This window comes from Haemaphysalis longicornis, unplaced genomic scaffold, assembly GCF_048455015.1.
Source record: "Haemaphysalis longicornis isolate Haplotype H1 unplaced genomic scaffold, Haemaphysalis longicornis Haplotype H1 scaffold_1, whole genome shotgun sequence".
Taxonomy (NCBI): Eukaryota; Metazoa; Arthropoda; class Arachnida; order Ixodida; family Ixodidae; genus Haemaphysalis; species Haemaphysalis longicornis.
The window spans coordinates 375922532-375938877 of record NW_027526203.1 but is presented as its reverse complement, the minus strand read 5'-3'; the positions used below and the strand labels follow the sequence as shown (position 1 = coordinate 375938877).

At 48.4% G+C, this 16346-nt stretch overlaps 1 protein-coding gene across 1 annotated transcript in view; it reads left to right on the top strand.

The window, feature by feature from the left end:
- Positions 1-16346, top strand: part of LOC144155117 (protein turtle homolog A-like) — a 325730-nt gene that overhangs the window by 192017 nt on the left and 117367 nt on the right. The window contains exons 3-4 of the mRNA XM_077686370.1: positions 5411-5521; positions 15888-16091. Coding sequence (XP_077542496.1) covers positions 5411-5521; positions 15888-16091 — 315 coding nt within the window. The remainder of the gene's footprint in view (positions 1-5410; positions 5522-15887; positions 16092-16346) is intronic.

Sequence of the window (16346 nt, the reverse complement as noted above, 5' to 3'; positions counted from 1 at the left end):
GACAAGCCATATCCACTGCAATGTGAGCGGGGAGCGTATTCCGTCTAACCCACACCAGCCTGAGAGGGCAGGGGTACGTGTCTAGTAGTGTGTTGATGTCCCTTGAAATGGTACAATTGTTCGATACTTGGCGTAAATCCCGAATTGCCGCGGTGGAGCCCGTATAAAAATGTAGGATGGAACCCACGGGGGCGCGCTGTAGTGCCGGCGTTAGTGCCTGTAGGCCATCCCGGATGGCTGTGAGCTCCGCCAGTAGAGAGGGCAGGGTGCGGATGGTTTGGTGGAGGCAAGTTTGAGAGGCGTCAGGATAAACGGGACACTGTATCACCGTAGATAAAACGCCATCCTGGGCACCAGCGTCCACGAAGGCCTCTATTGCCTCGTACTGGGTCGCAGCCGTCAGTAGTGGTCCTCTCGCAGACGCTTTTCCGGTAGTTCGAGTGTGCAGTCTAGTCAGTGGTCGGTTGTCGGTCACGTGGGGATACCGCCACGGCGGCCTGGTTACAGGGCGATCTGGTGAAGCAGGTAGGGAACAACCCATGTAACTAGCCAAGGCCGCTGCTTCCGCAACAAAAGTACGTTTGTGTATGCGGGCTGAGTCCTTCGTTAAGTGAGAATAAATGAGAGGTATGTTAGTTGTGAAGGTAGTTGCTTTATGTATCCGTATGTGTTTACTTTGGCTAACTAGTCGACTGGTTATATAATCACGAGATAACCAAATCGACGCTGCTCTCACACGTCCATCTGACCGTATTGTGAGTGCCTAGAGCGGCTCATCAGCAGCGAGCAATAAAATCAGGCCAATCGACGCTACGCTTGTGCTCTCCAGTAGACAGAATGTGTATGTTACTGCCTACACCACTGACATAATTTCGCGCAACGTGGGAGTAACCAACGATAAGCACAGTGACCTCTGCTAACAGCGCAAGTAACCGGGCCTACCCGACGTCGTGGGGTGCTGAAGGGGCCTTGAAACCAAAATACAAAATGCAAATAACAATCTCACCAATTCCCCAGAATTTTCAAATGTTTGAGCACGGTGATAAGGAAAGGAAAACAGATTGAGGGGCCACTCCGTACATTAATACTATCATCAGTTAACACGCTAATTACTTTGTAGGTGGCATTCCTCCCTTGACATAATTGCTGACATAGCGTGAAGTTTGAAGCTTTGTGAACATTAATGATCTTTTTAAGGTGAGTGAAAACAACGTCTTTCGGGGCCCGGTGGGAGTTTAGTAAGTTATCAAGGGCTAGTTCGGTCACCGAAAACAAGGGTGTATGATGTTGGCATGGTCATTTTACACTTCTTCCTCGCCTTCATGCATGCAGATCGACCGAGTCCAATAGTGGAAAGGCGGCAAGATGTGATTTATGGTTTTGGAGAAGGTTTTAAATGAACTTCATGGTAAAGGTTTTAGAGAATTTCGTGGGCTCGGGTGGCGGCTAGTTTGCGCTTAACATCGCACCCGTACTGTGTTTTAGGGCCCGTCTCGCCAAAATGGTAGTTTTGGAGACATCAGTTGCTTGGACCGTTTAGAACAAATTGTAATGAGCTGTTAAGCACAAGACGAATCCCGCATTCTTGAAGCGCTAATCACGGTACACGGTAAAGCTTCAGCGAAACAGTTATTTTATAAAGTCTTGCGTGAAAAGTGGACGCCAAAAATCACCTATAAAGTACGCCCTTCGCGCCTGATTCGCGAATAAGGGAAGGCTTGAGGCAAGAAATTTTCGTTTGAATTTCACCACTGCGTTGCAATGCTCGGTACAGCACGTACTCGGGCCCTGCAAGCGAAGTAGAATGCGGAACAGGACCTACGTTGACGCCCGCATGTGCCATGTGTGTTTTCGAGGGGCCACCTTGTCGAGCGTATTTCGAAGGCGCGCCCGCGATCCGCACCGGGGGTGCCCACCCTGCTTTCCGGGCGTTTTCACCCTCTGGTCGGGCAGCGGTGACGGCGCAGACATGGGGCCTCTGGGGCGCGGACGCACGGGACGTGCGCCGACTACGGAGAGCGCCGCTGTGAAGTACACGCCGCTCACGAGGTCGCGCCTCTACGATTGCGCGCCTATCGATCGCATAATTGGTGCCTCACCGCAATACGCCCCGTTTTGTCGTCGCCGCTCTTGGGCGTACGTATTGTAGTGTCATCGTGAAATGACGGCGCGACGTTTGAGCGGCTCGAAAGTGTCACGACGGCTGAAATTGAAGTTCGCTGCGCCCGTAGAAATAGTGGCTCGGTCGGTCTCTTCTTACGAGGACTCGTACACGCTGTTGTAATTGCAGTGCATCGCCAAAACCATGAATTCATTGCCGGCTGGTGGAAGCCCTCCAACTCCCGGTAATTACTAACCGGCACACCACTCAATCTCACCACAACATCGTCCCCAAATAGCTTCCGACAGCACAATCGGAGTGCCCCGTAAAGGTACACGCAGCCGAAATAAACTCTGAACATGAATAAGAATGCGATGCCATGAAAGACTATACGCCCGTCCCACACGATCGGGTGGGTATTATGCCTTCAAGTCAAGTTGAAGTTGTCAGAATTAAAACTCGGCTCTAATCCTATCATATCATGCGACTGCGTCCAATTTCTTGGTATAATTCTCGACACTAACCTTAAGTTCACAGACAAGGGTCCCGAAGTCAGCGACTGCACTGGGACCCTCGATGGTGAAGTACACGAAAAAGGTTACAGAAGCAGCAGTGGAAGCGAAAACAAGTACAATAAAACATTAGTCAAGGAAACAAATAAGCAAAAACATGTAGTGCATGGTTTCAATATAGAGTATACTACAACATAAAAAAGCTATATAAAACCTAAAACTAAAGAGAGCTATGTACTTAAAAAAGGCATTCAAAAAGCACATTGTCATTTTTCACAATTAAATACTAACGGTTTACAAAAGACCAGAAAAAAATTACTGCGCAAGCAAATGACGAAAGTCAAACCAACAAAACCAAGAAATCAGAAAACATATCAGGTTAGAAGAAGATTTTTCAGAGATTGTTTAAAAGCTGCGATAGAATGTGATCTTAATATTAAGTGGTAGGCGGTTCCACAGATTAATGGCGGCAAAATGAGATGTTGGCTGGCCATAATTAGTTTTTACTATGGGTAACAACAAGTTATTCAAGGCAAATCTAGTATTGTTATGATTTACTAAAGTACCCACGTCAAGAAATTCAAAACATAATTGGTCATTGAGTACTTTGAAAAAAAAAAAAAAAACCTAAGTTATAATCGAACAATGCTGTGACAGCTAAACTTTTTCGCGAAGTAGAGGTGATGCACTTTAATGGCGAGGGATGCTAGTAATGATACGGATAGCTTGATTTTGAATGTGCTGAATGGATGATAGGTTGGTGTGATATGGGTTACCCCAAGCAGTGATTCCATAGTTGATATGACTGTGAATGAAAGCGAAGTAAAGTGGTAACAAAGCCTTGGTTGGAAAGAACGGTCGTGCCTTGAGCAATGCCCGGATGCCAAATGCCATTTTTTTCTGATATGATCGACGTGAGAAGTGAACTTAAGGTTAGTGTCAAGAATTATACCAAGAAATTGGACATAGTATGCCATTTTTTTCTGATATGATCGACGTGAGAAGTGAACTTAAGGTTAGTGTCAAGAATTATACCAAGAAATTGGACATAGTCGCATGATACGATAGGATTAGAGCCAAGTTTTATTCTGGCACCATACCTAACACTTTCTGGCTGCTTCTAAAGATCATAAATTTAGTCTTCGTACGATTAATAATAAAATTATTTCTGCAGCACCCCTCAGTCACATCCGTTAAAGCAGCGTTTAATTTATCCGTTAGGGATACTATGGATGTGTCTGATAATGTTATTGTGGTATCGTCAGCGTATAAAAGACAGTTGTAGGGGCGTAAAAAGTTGGGTAAGTCATTGATATAAATATTAAACAATAAGAGACCGATAATGGAACTCTGCGGGACACCTTGGTTAATAGTTTTACAGTCGGAGAACGAGCCAGCTGCAGCAACCGCGTATTGCCTATCAACCAAGTAATTTTTAGTAGAGTAAGTGATGGACCGGTTATACCGTATGCTTCGAGTTCCGTGAATAAAATTTTGTGATTGATGGTATAGAAAGCTTTTGTGAAGTCTAAGAGTAGTGAGCCAACCTATTTACCACAGTCAATTGATTTTTAAATAAAATCAGTTAAGGTTAGTAACGCAAAGCTAGTGGGACTGCCCGCACGAAAACCGAACTGTGAATTATCTATTCCATTAAATTTTCTTAGATAGTTAGTTAAGCGTTTAGCAAGTAACTGTTCGATGATCTTGCTCAAACTGGAAAGGATTGAAATTGGTCTATAGTTGTTAATTAACTCCTTGTTACCTCTCTTAAATACTGAAACAACCTTGGCCCTCTTTAAGTTTTTAGGAAAAATGCCAGACTTAAAAATAATATTAGTTATGATACTTATTGTTTCCGAAACGATATGAGCAACAAGTTTCAAATGACGCATCGAAATGTTATCCAAACGGGTACTGGTATTTTTGAAGTTACAAATCGTTAAGTACACTTCACTGGCAGTAACGGGGTACAGATAAAACGAGTGTGGGGAGCGTGGCAGGGATTGCTGATTAGTAGTGTCAATGCTTGAGGTTGATAACGAGAAAAAGTTGCTGAAAGCATTAGCAACGTCTGATGGCTGAAGAAAGACTGTCCCGTTAAAGTTAATTTTCTCAAAATGATTACGCGGAGATACTGTATTTAAAAATTCACCGAATAGTTTCCAATGTTTTGGGGGGTTATGGCTATTATTTGTAAATTCGGTTTCATAATATTGCCTTTTAGCAAGCCTAAGTAGATTACTGAGAGTATTAGTATATTTTTTATAACGTTGGGCTAAAGCAGTGTTAAAAGGTTGACGTTTTGTTTTCCGGTAAAGGTTATCTTTTTTTGCGTAAACTGGTCAGTAAAGCATTCGTCATCCAAGGGTTGCATGAGTGTTTGTACTGTTTTTTTACATTTAACAGTTGTGCTCAACGATACAGCATTAAAAAAAATGAACAGAATTCATCGAGAGCCTTCACAGGGTCAGTTGCGGTATTAACACCAGAACAGTCAGTACTGTGAATGGTGTCAGTAAATTTTTGTTTGGAAAAAAACAGAAGTAAAAAAGGATTTATCAGGGAGTGGAGCTTAGCGATCTAATGAAACAAAAATAGGATAATGGTCAGTTATGTATCAGTGCACAGTACACCAGATACGGCCATTTGTCGCAGTTCCTACGTATATCACCCCACAGTTGACTAAGCACAAAACGTGTGGATGTTGTAAGATGTTCAGCTGGCGTTTCGTAGCATACACCACTCAGTGTAATGTGTGCACTTTTTGTTTGTGATCAATACTTGCAACGTGCAGTACCTCCTGGACAGCCACTTATCTTGGACGAAAAGATGAACGCCGTGAACGCCACCGCAGGCCCTTACAACGAAGGATCCCTGCTTATTCTCAACTGCCTGGTGACAGGAGGTAAGGATCCCTGTGACAGCGCATATAGCTCCCCGCTTCTGGGCCGCCAGGAAGAAGAACTACACGCCATTCGGTGAACAGGTCCCGCAGGCTGAGTAAAGAATGGGGCAGCGATAACTAATCTTTCCCGCTCAATTGTCTCGAAGGCGGCGCACAAAAAATTCTACCAGTGCAAGTGTGACCTGCTATCGTTCATACGAAATTAAAAGCAGTTGCCAGCATGAGATGATGAACTCCGGAGGGAATTTATTCCTTGCCATAAAGGGCTGCTGAAATGCTTTTAGAATGGGGTTAAAAATCTATTTTTTTGCAATTATTACATTGGTTAGTTTATGCCTGTGAAATTTTTTTCGTTATTTTTAGCTTGGGGACAGCGGTATTCGTCGGTAAAGTTGACCCTAGCCCCACCCACTGCTCACTCCCTCACCGTCGGAAGAGCGAGAAACCGAGATACAGAGAGCGGAAGTAGCATCATATTCGGAAGACGGCCGGCGATGTTCGCCGCCGCTTCGCTGTTGCCCAGTGCTCTGAGCGAAGTTCATTATTAAGCAGGCGTGTAATCTAAATCATATTTATCGTTATTGTCTTGAGTTGTCTGCGCGTGTATTTTTTTAGCCATATGCTACCGTGTTCTTAAGTGATTCCCTGGAACCAGCCCTAGATCGAGAGATTTCCTACCTGAGTACCCGTACCTTCATTAGTAATCCGTGCCGGCTGTGCCTGCTGCTGCTTACACGAAGCAACAGGCTCAAATACAGAGGTTCCTCGAGTTTCTGATAATTACATTGATCCTGATACTAATGATCCTGATCATTATTACAGGGGGGTTTAGAAAAAGTAGGGGACCACAATGCTCCGGTTTCCACTAACGTTTTGTTCGTTTTCTCGAACAACATTGTGGGCTACTACGATAGCTTAGCTAAGTGTGCAGGTTTCGCTCGTCATTAGCAAGAAATGAATTAAGCTGGAAACTTTGCCCGAAGCGGTCCGGCACACGGAACGACGCACACCATCCGTGCCTGCCCCGTACGGCGTACGAAGCGGCACGAATAGACGCTGGCCGCGGAAGCTTTAACTCGCTGGTATGACATTCAAATAAAAAAGAAAGCTTTACATACGATAAAAAGGGTAATAGTGAGGTGAAAACTTGCGTTAGGGATTGCCATTCCCTCTGCTCGAGAAAGCGATGGTCAAAGTCGTGAAGCGTGCGGAAACGGCTGCTCGACCGGCGCGGGCCGTGGACCCGGGTCGTAGCCGGTCGTCGCCGCTCTATGGAATCAAACCAGAAAAAAAAAAAGGTAATCATGCGAGAATGTGGATGATAGTGCGGTGAAAAATTGTGCTTGGAATTGTCATACAAGGTTTTTTTGAAAGCGCTGACCAAATTTGTCCCGCCATGGTGGGCCTACACTTCTACACGCCGACCAGCCGCGGAGGTGCTGCCCAAGCACGCGATGCGACGCAGAGCCGAAGGATGGAGCTATCTGCCCGCAGGAATCCACACTGCGCCGATCGCTAAAATGGCAAAGGACGACCCGTAGACCAAATAGGGGGACTGGGTGACAAGAAAGGGAGATGAGGATAAATGCAAGGAAGAAAGTGTGAGCTGCTTCAGAGGGAGTTCTTCATAGGCATTGCGAAGAGGTCCTTTTTCAGTCACGGCTCACTGTGAGAAGTGGTACAAAATTTTCAAATTTGAATGATGTTTTTCGGTTCAGCGCACGGCTACTAGGTATAATTTTGTCAAACTTACAGCTAGGCACGAGACATTTTTCTGCATATTTTCAGCCACATTTCTTACGGAACGCCGCTGCCTATATCACTATACACCGTTCTCGTGTGTGAGCTTCCCTGGTAGCAATTCGCTAATTGCCGTTCTAGCTCGCATTCGAATGGCGAAACTCCAGGTATGGACTTGGTTAGAACATTAACTAAAATTGTAATGTGTTCGACTGGTGATGCGTGTTAACCTACACGCAGTTTATATATCCAACGACGCAGTTCACCATCACCCCCACCACCATCGTCACCATCGTCGTCGGCGTCGTCGTCATCCGATTTATGGCGCTACAAGACGATAGCCTGTCCCATAGCATTTCGATGCATGTAGCAAGACTTATAAAGCATAACAGTCTTACCACTATTGCTGGTTACAATTTGTGTTTTTGCTTGTTGTCTACCAACATAAATTTTTTTTCAGAAACAAACTTTATTGATTAATTTCGCGGAATCAACGAGTACTTCGATGTCCGCCCCTGCTGTTATGGTGGTCGAGATGAAGCGATTAAATAATCTCAACTTTAAATCCAGAGAGAGTTGCGGTAGCCACAGCTCGAAAGACACTGTCAGTAGTCGCTGTAAAGTTCTACAGTGCGGCCTGGAAGTGTTAGCATGGCTCTGAGCTGAGTGAGCCCCACACGCCCTGCGGGCACCAGGAACCTGGGACCGTCTGCTCCACCCCAAGCTGTTATCTGCCATCGTTTCGACTTTGTCAATTTTTTTTTCGTGCCTCTCTCCTGTTCCACGTGAGATTAAAGCGAGCAAGTTAAGCGTGGATGGCAATGGAGAGCCAATGAAAGAAGAATAGAACGGACGTTGCATCCGTCTCATATCGAGCGTTCTGATTGGCCGCCCAAAACGTTGTGAGGAGTCAGCGACTGGCGAACGCTGTCCCAGGGTAGCATTTCCGCTAGATCACTCTTTGCCGCCATCGCCGATTTAGCGCGCGCATCAGATGCGCCCCGCTTTTCGGGTCTCGGCCCCTTCATTCGGAAAGAGGCTCTTCACGGTCGGCTTCGCCCCCTGCAGCCGGGCCGCGACGCGCTCCGCGAGACACCGCTCCACTGCCGCTGCTGCTGCCGCTGGGCCTACGGCTGCCGCCCGCCTCGACGCGCCCGCTACGGCGAGCGCAAAAGGCGCCGCTTGTATCCGCTGATGGGCAAACCGCTGACAACTCAGGGAAAACGGCGCCGCCCGCAGAAGGCTGCTGAGAAAACTTTCGGGAAAAAAGGTTGACAGCCGACTTGCTGCCGGCCCTGTGCGCGGAATCGAGGGTGTAATAACGTCGGCTGTACTTTCGTCTGCTCTCCTTGGTAGGCACTGCGGGGCAGCTGGAATGAGGCCTCGTGCTAGCGGTCAAAGTGGTCAGAGCGGGTGAATTGAGGAAAGCCTCGGTGTTCTGCGTCTCGCACCTGGGCGTCACCTTCCGATGGGCCATACATGAGCGCTGTCATTCCGTCCACAGCGGCCTAAGGAACTTTGTACCATTGTGTATTCTGTTGTCAGCTCTTCATCGTTGCTGTGGAAGTTGGAGGATTCGCTGGACAGTAACCGGAGTGTTTGGGTACGTTATGTCTTGGTTCAACTCAATAGATGCACTTTCACTTCCGGGAATTCAACTGGTGACCTAGGGCTTAATTAAGCAGCCCAGCGCTGTTGTCCTGCACCACCACGTAACCGAAGCATTCTCAAATAATTATCGCTGTGAAAACAGACGTATGGGATTGCTTGGGCCAATGCACAGAAATTTATTCAAGTTCAAACACAAACAAAATATCTTTTTCATCAAAATGAAGTGGTCACGAAGCATTCAAATTTTTCCCACGCAAATCCTAGGCAGTCTAGCCTGTATAACGAAACGGTCTAGAAAACCTAAGACTCAATTATTACGCTTGCCTGTTAGCGTTGCTTCTTGAAAATTGAAAGGGAATTTCGAATGAAAATATTTTACGTCAGATGAAATTATCCGTGCTTCGAATCCCTTCCGAGGAGAATTTTCTTCAGTTGGCGTCCAAGTTCTGCGAGCCAGCTGCAGAAGGTTTTGTAGCAGTACTCTGCAGCTAAATGGAAGAGTGTGGACAGTGTTTTAAAGCGAATCTTTGTACCTCTACCAACCAAGAGTTCGATCGTGACTGTTGGAGTCAACAGAAAACTCCCGCGAACAAACAAAAGAAATTACTGGCCCCGCCAGGAATCGAACCAGGACCGAATAGAGAAACGGAGCGAGAGCGCATTGTCTTACCAATTGAAATACAAGCAAATTTTTTTTCTGCATATCTTTGTTTACAAGAATAAACGTGGTTACAAGTGACATGAAAGGACAAGTTATCAAAAGACACGAGAGAACAGCCAAGGGTGACAACATTACATAGTCGCGCATGGACATGTTCACACATGAATATTCAGTAAAAAAGGATCTCAATTACAGGCAAAGAAAAAACTTGTAACCTGTAAAACGTACAGGTAAAAAAACTGAGGAAATGTCTCACTGTGCACCCGGAAAAGAAATGCCAATATCAAGTTGTGGACCATGAAATATTCAAATCACAAAAAACGTCCTGACAAGAAGGTTCAATAGCTAAGAAAAACGACCCATGAAAGCGAGTGCATGTGTTCCTTTCGTGTCTCGCATGCGCCCGGGGTCATCTCGGCGATCGTTAAGAAACCGGGCCATCTCCACAAACACGAAACTTGAAGAGGGGTGAACCATATAGTGTATTAAGTGTGTTCAAAGATTGTAAGTCTTCCTCTTGCTACTCGGCGCGCGCTGATACACGCGACATCCCAATTACGACGACGGAGGAGAAGTGAAATTCAAAACGGAGAACTGCAGATTTTGAAGGTAAAGTGACTACGGAGTGAAATAGAAGCAAGCAAGAAAGCGCAAACGAAAAGTGAGGGCCCCGTGTGTTCTTTTAGTGCGCGCTTTTGCCCATGGAGATGAAACGTTCTAGCGTGAGGCGTTGGAAAACAAATGTCCCGGTGTTTTAGTACCGCGACCACATAGCAATACGACGACGAACGACGACGACGACGGCAGCATGACACGCCGATAGCCCGAGCACCTACGGCGCTTCACCGCGAAAACCACGCGGAGACGGGGGAGACAGACGGTGTACTCACCGAGCACTGCTGCGGGTTTACCCCATGCGTTCTCACTGAATGCCACGTGATGGCGCCACGCGACCTCTCGCGCCGCTGTGCGCTTCGCCCACGGCGCGTGTAGCGGCCGTGTGCGCGCCTGCGCATGCGCTAGGAGTTAGTAAAACTTAAAAGAAGCTTACACCAACGCATGGCATCTCACTTCTCCGCCGTCTCTGCCGCTGATCTATAGATTACTTGCATTTCGGACATGCAGTAGACGGCTCAACGATCGATTCGTACGAAACAAACCAGAAACAGTTTCAATTGTGTTCGTCGCAGTCAGTCCCCGGGTGTTACGCAGCTGCGCAGCTGCTACAAAATGTAACGGCGGGAAAAACGCAAATTCTGAGTGTTTATCACACCAATCATGATGCTGTTCTGAACACCGTGCTAAGTGAAATAATTGATTGATTGTGGAGTTTAATGCACCGATGCTTTACAGGCGATGAGGCGCGCCGTATTGGAGGGCTCCGGATCAATTCTGACCACCTGAGGTTCTTTAACGTGCGCCGAAATCCCGACACACAGCCGTTTTCGCCTTTTGCCTCCATCTGAAAAAAGCAGCCACCGAGGCCATGATCACCCGCCGCGGTGGCTCAGTGGCTAAGGCGTTGCGCTGCTGAGCACGAGGTCGCGGGTTCGATTCCCGGCCGCGGCGGCCGCTTTTCTGATGGAGGCGAAAAGCAAAAACGCCCGTGTGTACGAGATTTCGGCGCACGATAAAGATCCCCAGGTGGTCAAAATTAATCCGGAGCCCTCCACTACGGCGCGCCTCATCGCCTGCGTTGCGTCGGCGCGTTAAACCCCACAATCAATCAATCGAGGCCATGATCAAGACCGCTTCCTTGGGCTCGTCAGCACATTTTAGCCCCTGTGCCACAGCGGCGGATCGTCAGTTAATGCAGGACAGCTCGCATATTTTGTCAAAAAATATAATAAAAAAAGCTTGAGTAGATTCAGATTCGCGGCAGACCGCATAAAACGAATATGCGTACGTCACTCGGAAGCAGCACCGAGTCTGGGCACCCCACCCGCTACAAAGCATTTTTGCGGGCAACTAAATTTGTGTGTCACGAGAGCGCGGGCAACTCGGGCCGGGCCCGGTGAGCGCGGCTCTTGAGGCGCTCTTTCCGCGACGCCGCACCTCAGCTTGTTTGGCTAGTCGAGCGGAACTTCCGGGGACGCGGCGCACACTCGGGCAAGTCGCCGGACACGGTGGAGGGAAGCGGGCCGGCGGCGCGCGGGCCTGACGCCGGACGCGTCGGACGCGTGTTCCATCTGACTTTTCGCTCGGGGCGCTCGGGAGAGTGTGTCTTCGCTTCCGTTTTCTCGAGCACGGAGGACAGGGGTCGGTTGGCTTATTTGCGCCTGCAGGTTGAGCCCTTTGGCAACCCTGGATGAGTGCATTCAGTTCGCGCTCAAAAAATAAAGGGAAAGAGAAAAAAGTAAAATCGAAAAGACTCTATTGGCTGAGACAGCAATTCTTTGGAGCAAAGCCTCCTTGCTCTTTCGCGGCTCGACTTGAAAGCGCGTCAGGCTCAATTACAGTAACTCGCGAGTTTTGTCCTTGCCTGGTTCCGACTTCATCAACGCCTAGCGCAAGTTTTATCTGCCTTCCTTTTTTTTCTGGAGGCGTGGGGGTGAGGCTTGTGAGCCTCAAACGTACTCTTGCTGTTGTTGTGCTTGCTAGAGAGATCTCAGCCATCCCTATAATTTACGCCTTTGTAGCTGGAGAACATGATGTACCGCTATAACCAATAAAACAGAAACCGGGTCTGTGGCCGAAAGGGTGGGCGGAAATAATTTGAGGAAACACGGTGACTCATATACGCGTTACCGTATCTGTAGCTATGCCCCCTGTGATGCACCTTACCCAGTGGCTTGGTAATTTGATCTCACTCTTCAATAATTGGGTTCACAAAACGATATGTCTTTAAAAAACGAAAGTTCAATTACATAATTGTGTCTTTTACTACCTCAGCGCAATTCTCCTGATCTTGACTGTAGTTGAAAACGAACTGGCATACACAGTCCGTTTTTTTTTATCCCCCTTAATTAGGATACTGATGGGGCACGCCATGCATTGAAGGTGTTTCTAAAAGGCACAGCGGATGCTGCGGGCCCACAATGCTAGTTCTGTGGAAATCAGTTCGCATGTATCGATGTTTGAGCTCTTGGAAAGACTCGAAAACCTATGTCTTGAGGAGATGCGTGTCGCGCACCGTAACAAGGCGGCAGCCTTATATGTGCCGTTATGGGAATTGGCGGCTGCTTTGGGCCCCAGAGAGAGTTACAAAAATAGTTCCTCAAGAGTACGGCGTGAGCGCCGTACAGGGGCAAAACAACTAGCGTACAGCTGAGAAGAAAGAGCGCCGTGCCTTCACCGTAGGGGAGAGCTTCACTTACCTCCCCCGGCTCCGCCGTCGCTGCCTCTCCCAGCGACACAGCAGTCACCAACGAGCCACGGAGCGCAACGCGGTGCACCGCCGCATTGCCTGGTGTCGCTGCGGCCACTTCTGCCCCTCTCGCGGCTGATGAAGATGGCGGCACCCAAATGACACTACTGGAAAACATTTCACCCGAGGGAGAATAATACTTTCGCATTCCTACAAGTAAACAGTCGCGCGTACCTGTGCCGAATAACATGTTGCTCCACAACGAATAATAAGGTGTAAGAATGGCGCAGAACTTTCCCGTACTATTTCCAATTTAGCACTTCGCCCCCTGCGTCGGCTGCTTCATGGCATTCATAATCTCTCCTTTGGACTGTACGCCGACGATATAAGGCTTTGGTGTTCTAATGGCTGCCCAGCTGAACTCTCCGACACAGGCTGGCATTGATGCGGCCCACTTTTTCGGGTCAAGCGTGTGTCTCACACTATCTCCGCAGAAGTCTGAGTACGTCGTGGTCACTGACGAACGCTTCCGGGCTAAAGCTAAAAATGTACTCGAGTAGAACGGATGATTGATGCCACCCCTTTTCCACGTAAGGCCTGGCTGCGCGTCCTCGGCTTCGACCTGCAGGATGATTGGAAGGCCTCACAGTGGCTTAATCGATGTAAGGCTCAAGTTATTTAACTCACTCACATCATCGGCCGGCTGACCCGACGTCGCCAAGGTCTACGAGAACACGATATTACGCGACTTGTGGACTCTCTAGTATATACTCGAATTTTTTACGCCCTGTCATACGTAAAATTAACGTCATCGCCGCCGTCCCAGCTTGAGCGGCTCCTCCGGCCTACCATTCGTCTGGTTCTAGGGGTCCCTAGATATACCCCCTTGCCAAGTTGGAGGCTGCTTAGCCGGCAGCGTCACTGTCAGATCAAGTTGCTCTTCATTTGACTGCACAACACACTCGTCTCCAGCTCACTTGGCATGGCTGTCTTCCCCTGTCCTCTCTTCACACGATGTATACAGTGACATCCCCCCTTGGTATCGCCTCCCTCGCATAATAATCTCTTCCATTCCAATCAAAGTATCCGCAGCCTCACATCCAGGATGTCGTCGAGCTCTAGTATGCACTCTTCGGTACCGAAATGATTATCTAACAACACTGACGTACACAGATGCCTACTTTTCCACCCAAGACGCACGCAGGATCACAACAGTTGTTTCTCCTGCCCACGGCCCTTGCAGAGAATATACTCGGGCATTCCTTCCACCCTGTCTCTCGAAGCCCAGGCAATCACCGACTCAATCTTATCCTTGGCCCCTCCTGGTAGCCACGTGATCATCAGCGGCAGCCAGGATGCTCTCCGCTTGCACCAACAGCAGCTGCTTCCCATCGGTATGATGCGTAAACTCCACACTCATCTGGCCAAACACACTGGTAGTAGTTACGTGCTCGACTGGGTTCCTGGTCACGCAGGCGTCCCGGGCAATGAGCGTGCCCGTCAGCTCTCCTGTGCTCCGCCTCAACCGGGAGACTCGGAGACGCCCTGGCCAATCCCTTTCAACCCGCCCACATAGGCGCGACAAGCCCGTCTACTTCGACGCCAGACTGTGCAACAGTTAGTCGGGCATAAGCGAACTCTTCCTTCTCTTTCTCACCTGTTAACCCGGGCAGATGCTCGCCTTATCCGGCAAGTGCAAACGGACAGCTTTCCTGGCTATTCCTTTCCTCCCGGAGTCCCGAACCTTGGCTGGTCTTTTTTGTGTCAATAGAGTTCATCAACAACAACAATAGCAGAAGAACGGCGGGGAGCAGGCAAAAAGGGAAATGCAGGGAGAGGCTCATATCACGCGCTGAGTTTCGGTCATTAAGATGCGGTGGTTGCTCGTGCAGCAGTTTTTTTTATTGTGGAAGTTTGCTAATCAGCATAAAAACTATATCTACAATATATATATATATATATATATATATATATATATATATATATATATATATATATATATATATATATATATATATATATATATATATATATATATATATATATATACAACTATATAAATCCGGATTCCCGAAGAAACCCGAGGAATGGGCCGTGATGCGGATCCTGTGTTCATGAGGCGAAGTCCGGGGGACGGCCGTGGAGCGGGCCGCAGGAGGCGACGTGCACGAGGCTTAGTTTTTGTAGGGCAGAGCAACTCCACACCAAATGCTCTACTTTAGCCTGCTCAACAGGAGCGGGACAGAAGGGGCACGTCGAATCAAAACGGGGCACCACAATCCCTGCGTTCGGTGGTGGCCAAGCGAGTCGACCGGCAGCAGTGGTAGCGGCATGGGTAACATATGCCCTGTGTTTCTTCCCCCCCACCCCCCTTTGATTTCATCTGCGGTGTTTTTGTGGTTGTTGTACAAGGCTAGCATTCAGACGTGTTTTGTAACCTGCTATAGGCAGCTACCTGTTCATGCACTCTTTGCATTTCACTCGCTATGTATTGCCCCCTCCTGCGTGGGCCAGCTTGTTGGCTGGAGTATGTATGTATGAATGAAGGAATGAATGAATGTGCCCTCAGACTTCGAAGGGCGGTGTAAGCGGCTTCGGCGCTGTCAGGCGCCTTCATGGGAAGTCTATGTTGGGGAGGAGAGCAGCCGCGGTACGGTCGGAGGCACGCGGTAAAGAATCCTTGAACCTTCATGTAAGAAGTTTCCTTCAAAAAGGCTAATGAAGCTCCCGTGCTTGGTGCTCGCATGACACATTGTGTCCACCGTCTGGTACATTAGCAGGGACGATTTCTAATGAGTGGTATGCATGCCTAATCCATCACATCTTGTTTGTTTTTAGCCACCTAACTACCCAGAGTTGCACCCAACCTTCACTGAAGGTCCTTTATCCAATGCACGGGCGTCTCGCGCGAAAATTGCCTGTGCAGACTCCCCGCTCCCCCCGTATGCAGGCGGATTCGGTCTTTATGGTTTTCTCGCAGGTAGAGAACCAATGAAGCTGCCTTGTGTCTCTTGCGAGAGTACACGCGCCGCTGTGTGCGTTTCCAGGCAAGCCTGAGCCACGCGTGACTTGGCGCCAGGGTTCGACCCGCCTGCACCGTGTCTACCACCAGAAGGAGCAGGTGGGCCGGAAAGTGACGCTTCACGTGCGCACCCTCCGGCGAGACCACCTGGGCTCCTTGTTCACCTGTGAGGCGAGCAACTCGAACCTCACTTCGCCCGTCTCCACTTCGGTCACAATCTCCATGAACCGTGAGTGGCTATAACTGTCTTTAGTGAGTGCTGTGACTCTTGACCCTCTGCCTCCCACTCATGTACCATGAAGGGAGGCCGAGGGAACCACCTCATGCTGATTTAAAATATTGGCTGTGTGATTTTCATGTCTTCAAACACTCTTCGGAAACGCATCGGCGTTTCAACCCGCCATGCAGAGTCGGCTGGCATGGACAGGACGCAGCCGGAGATATTTTTACCGGTGTAGGATGCCTTTATATAAGCACCGAGAGA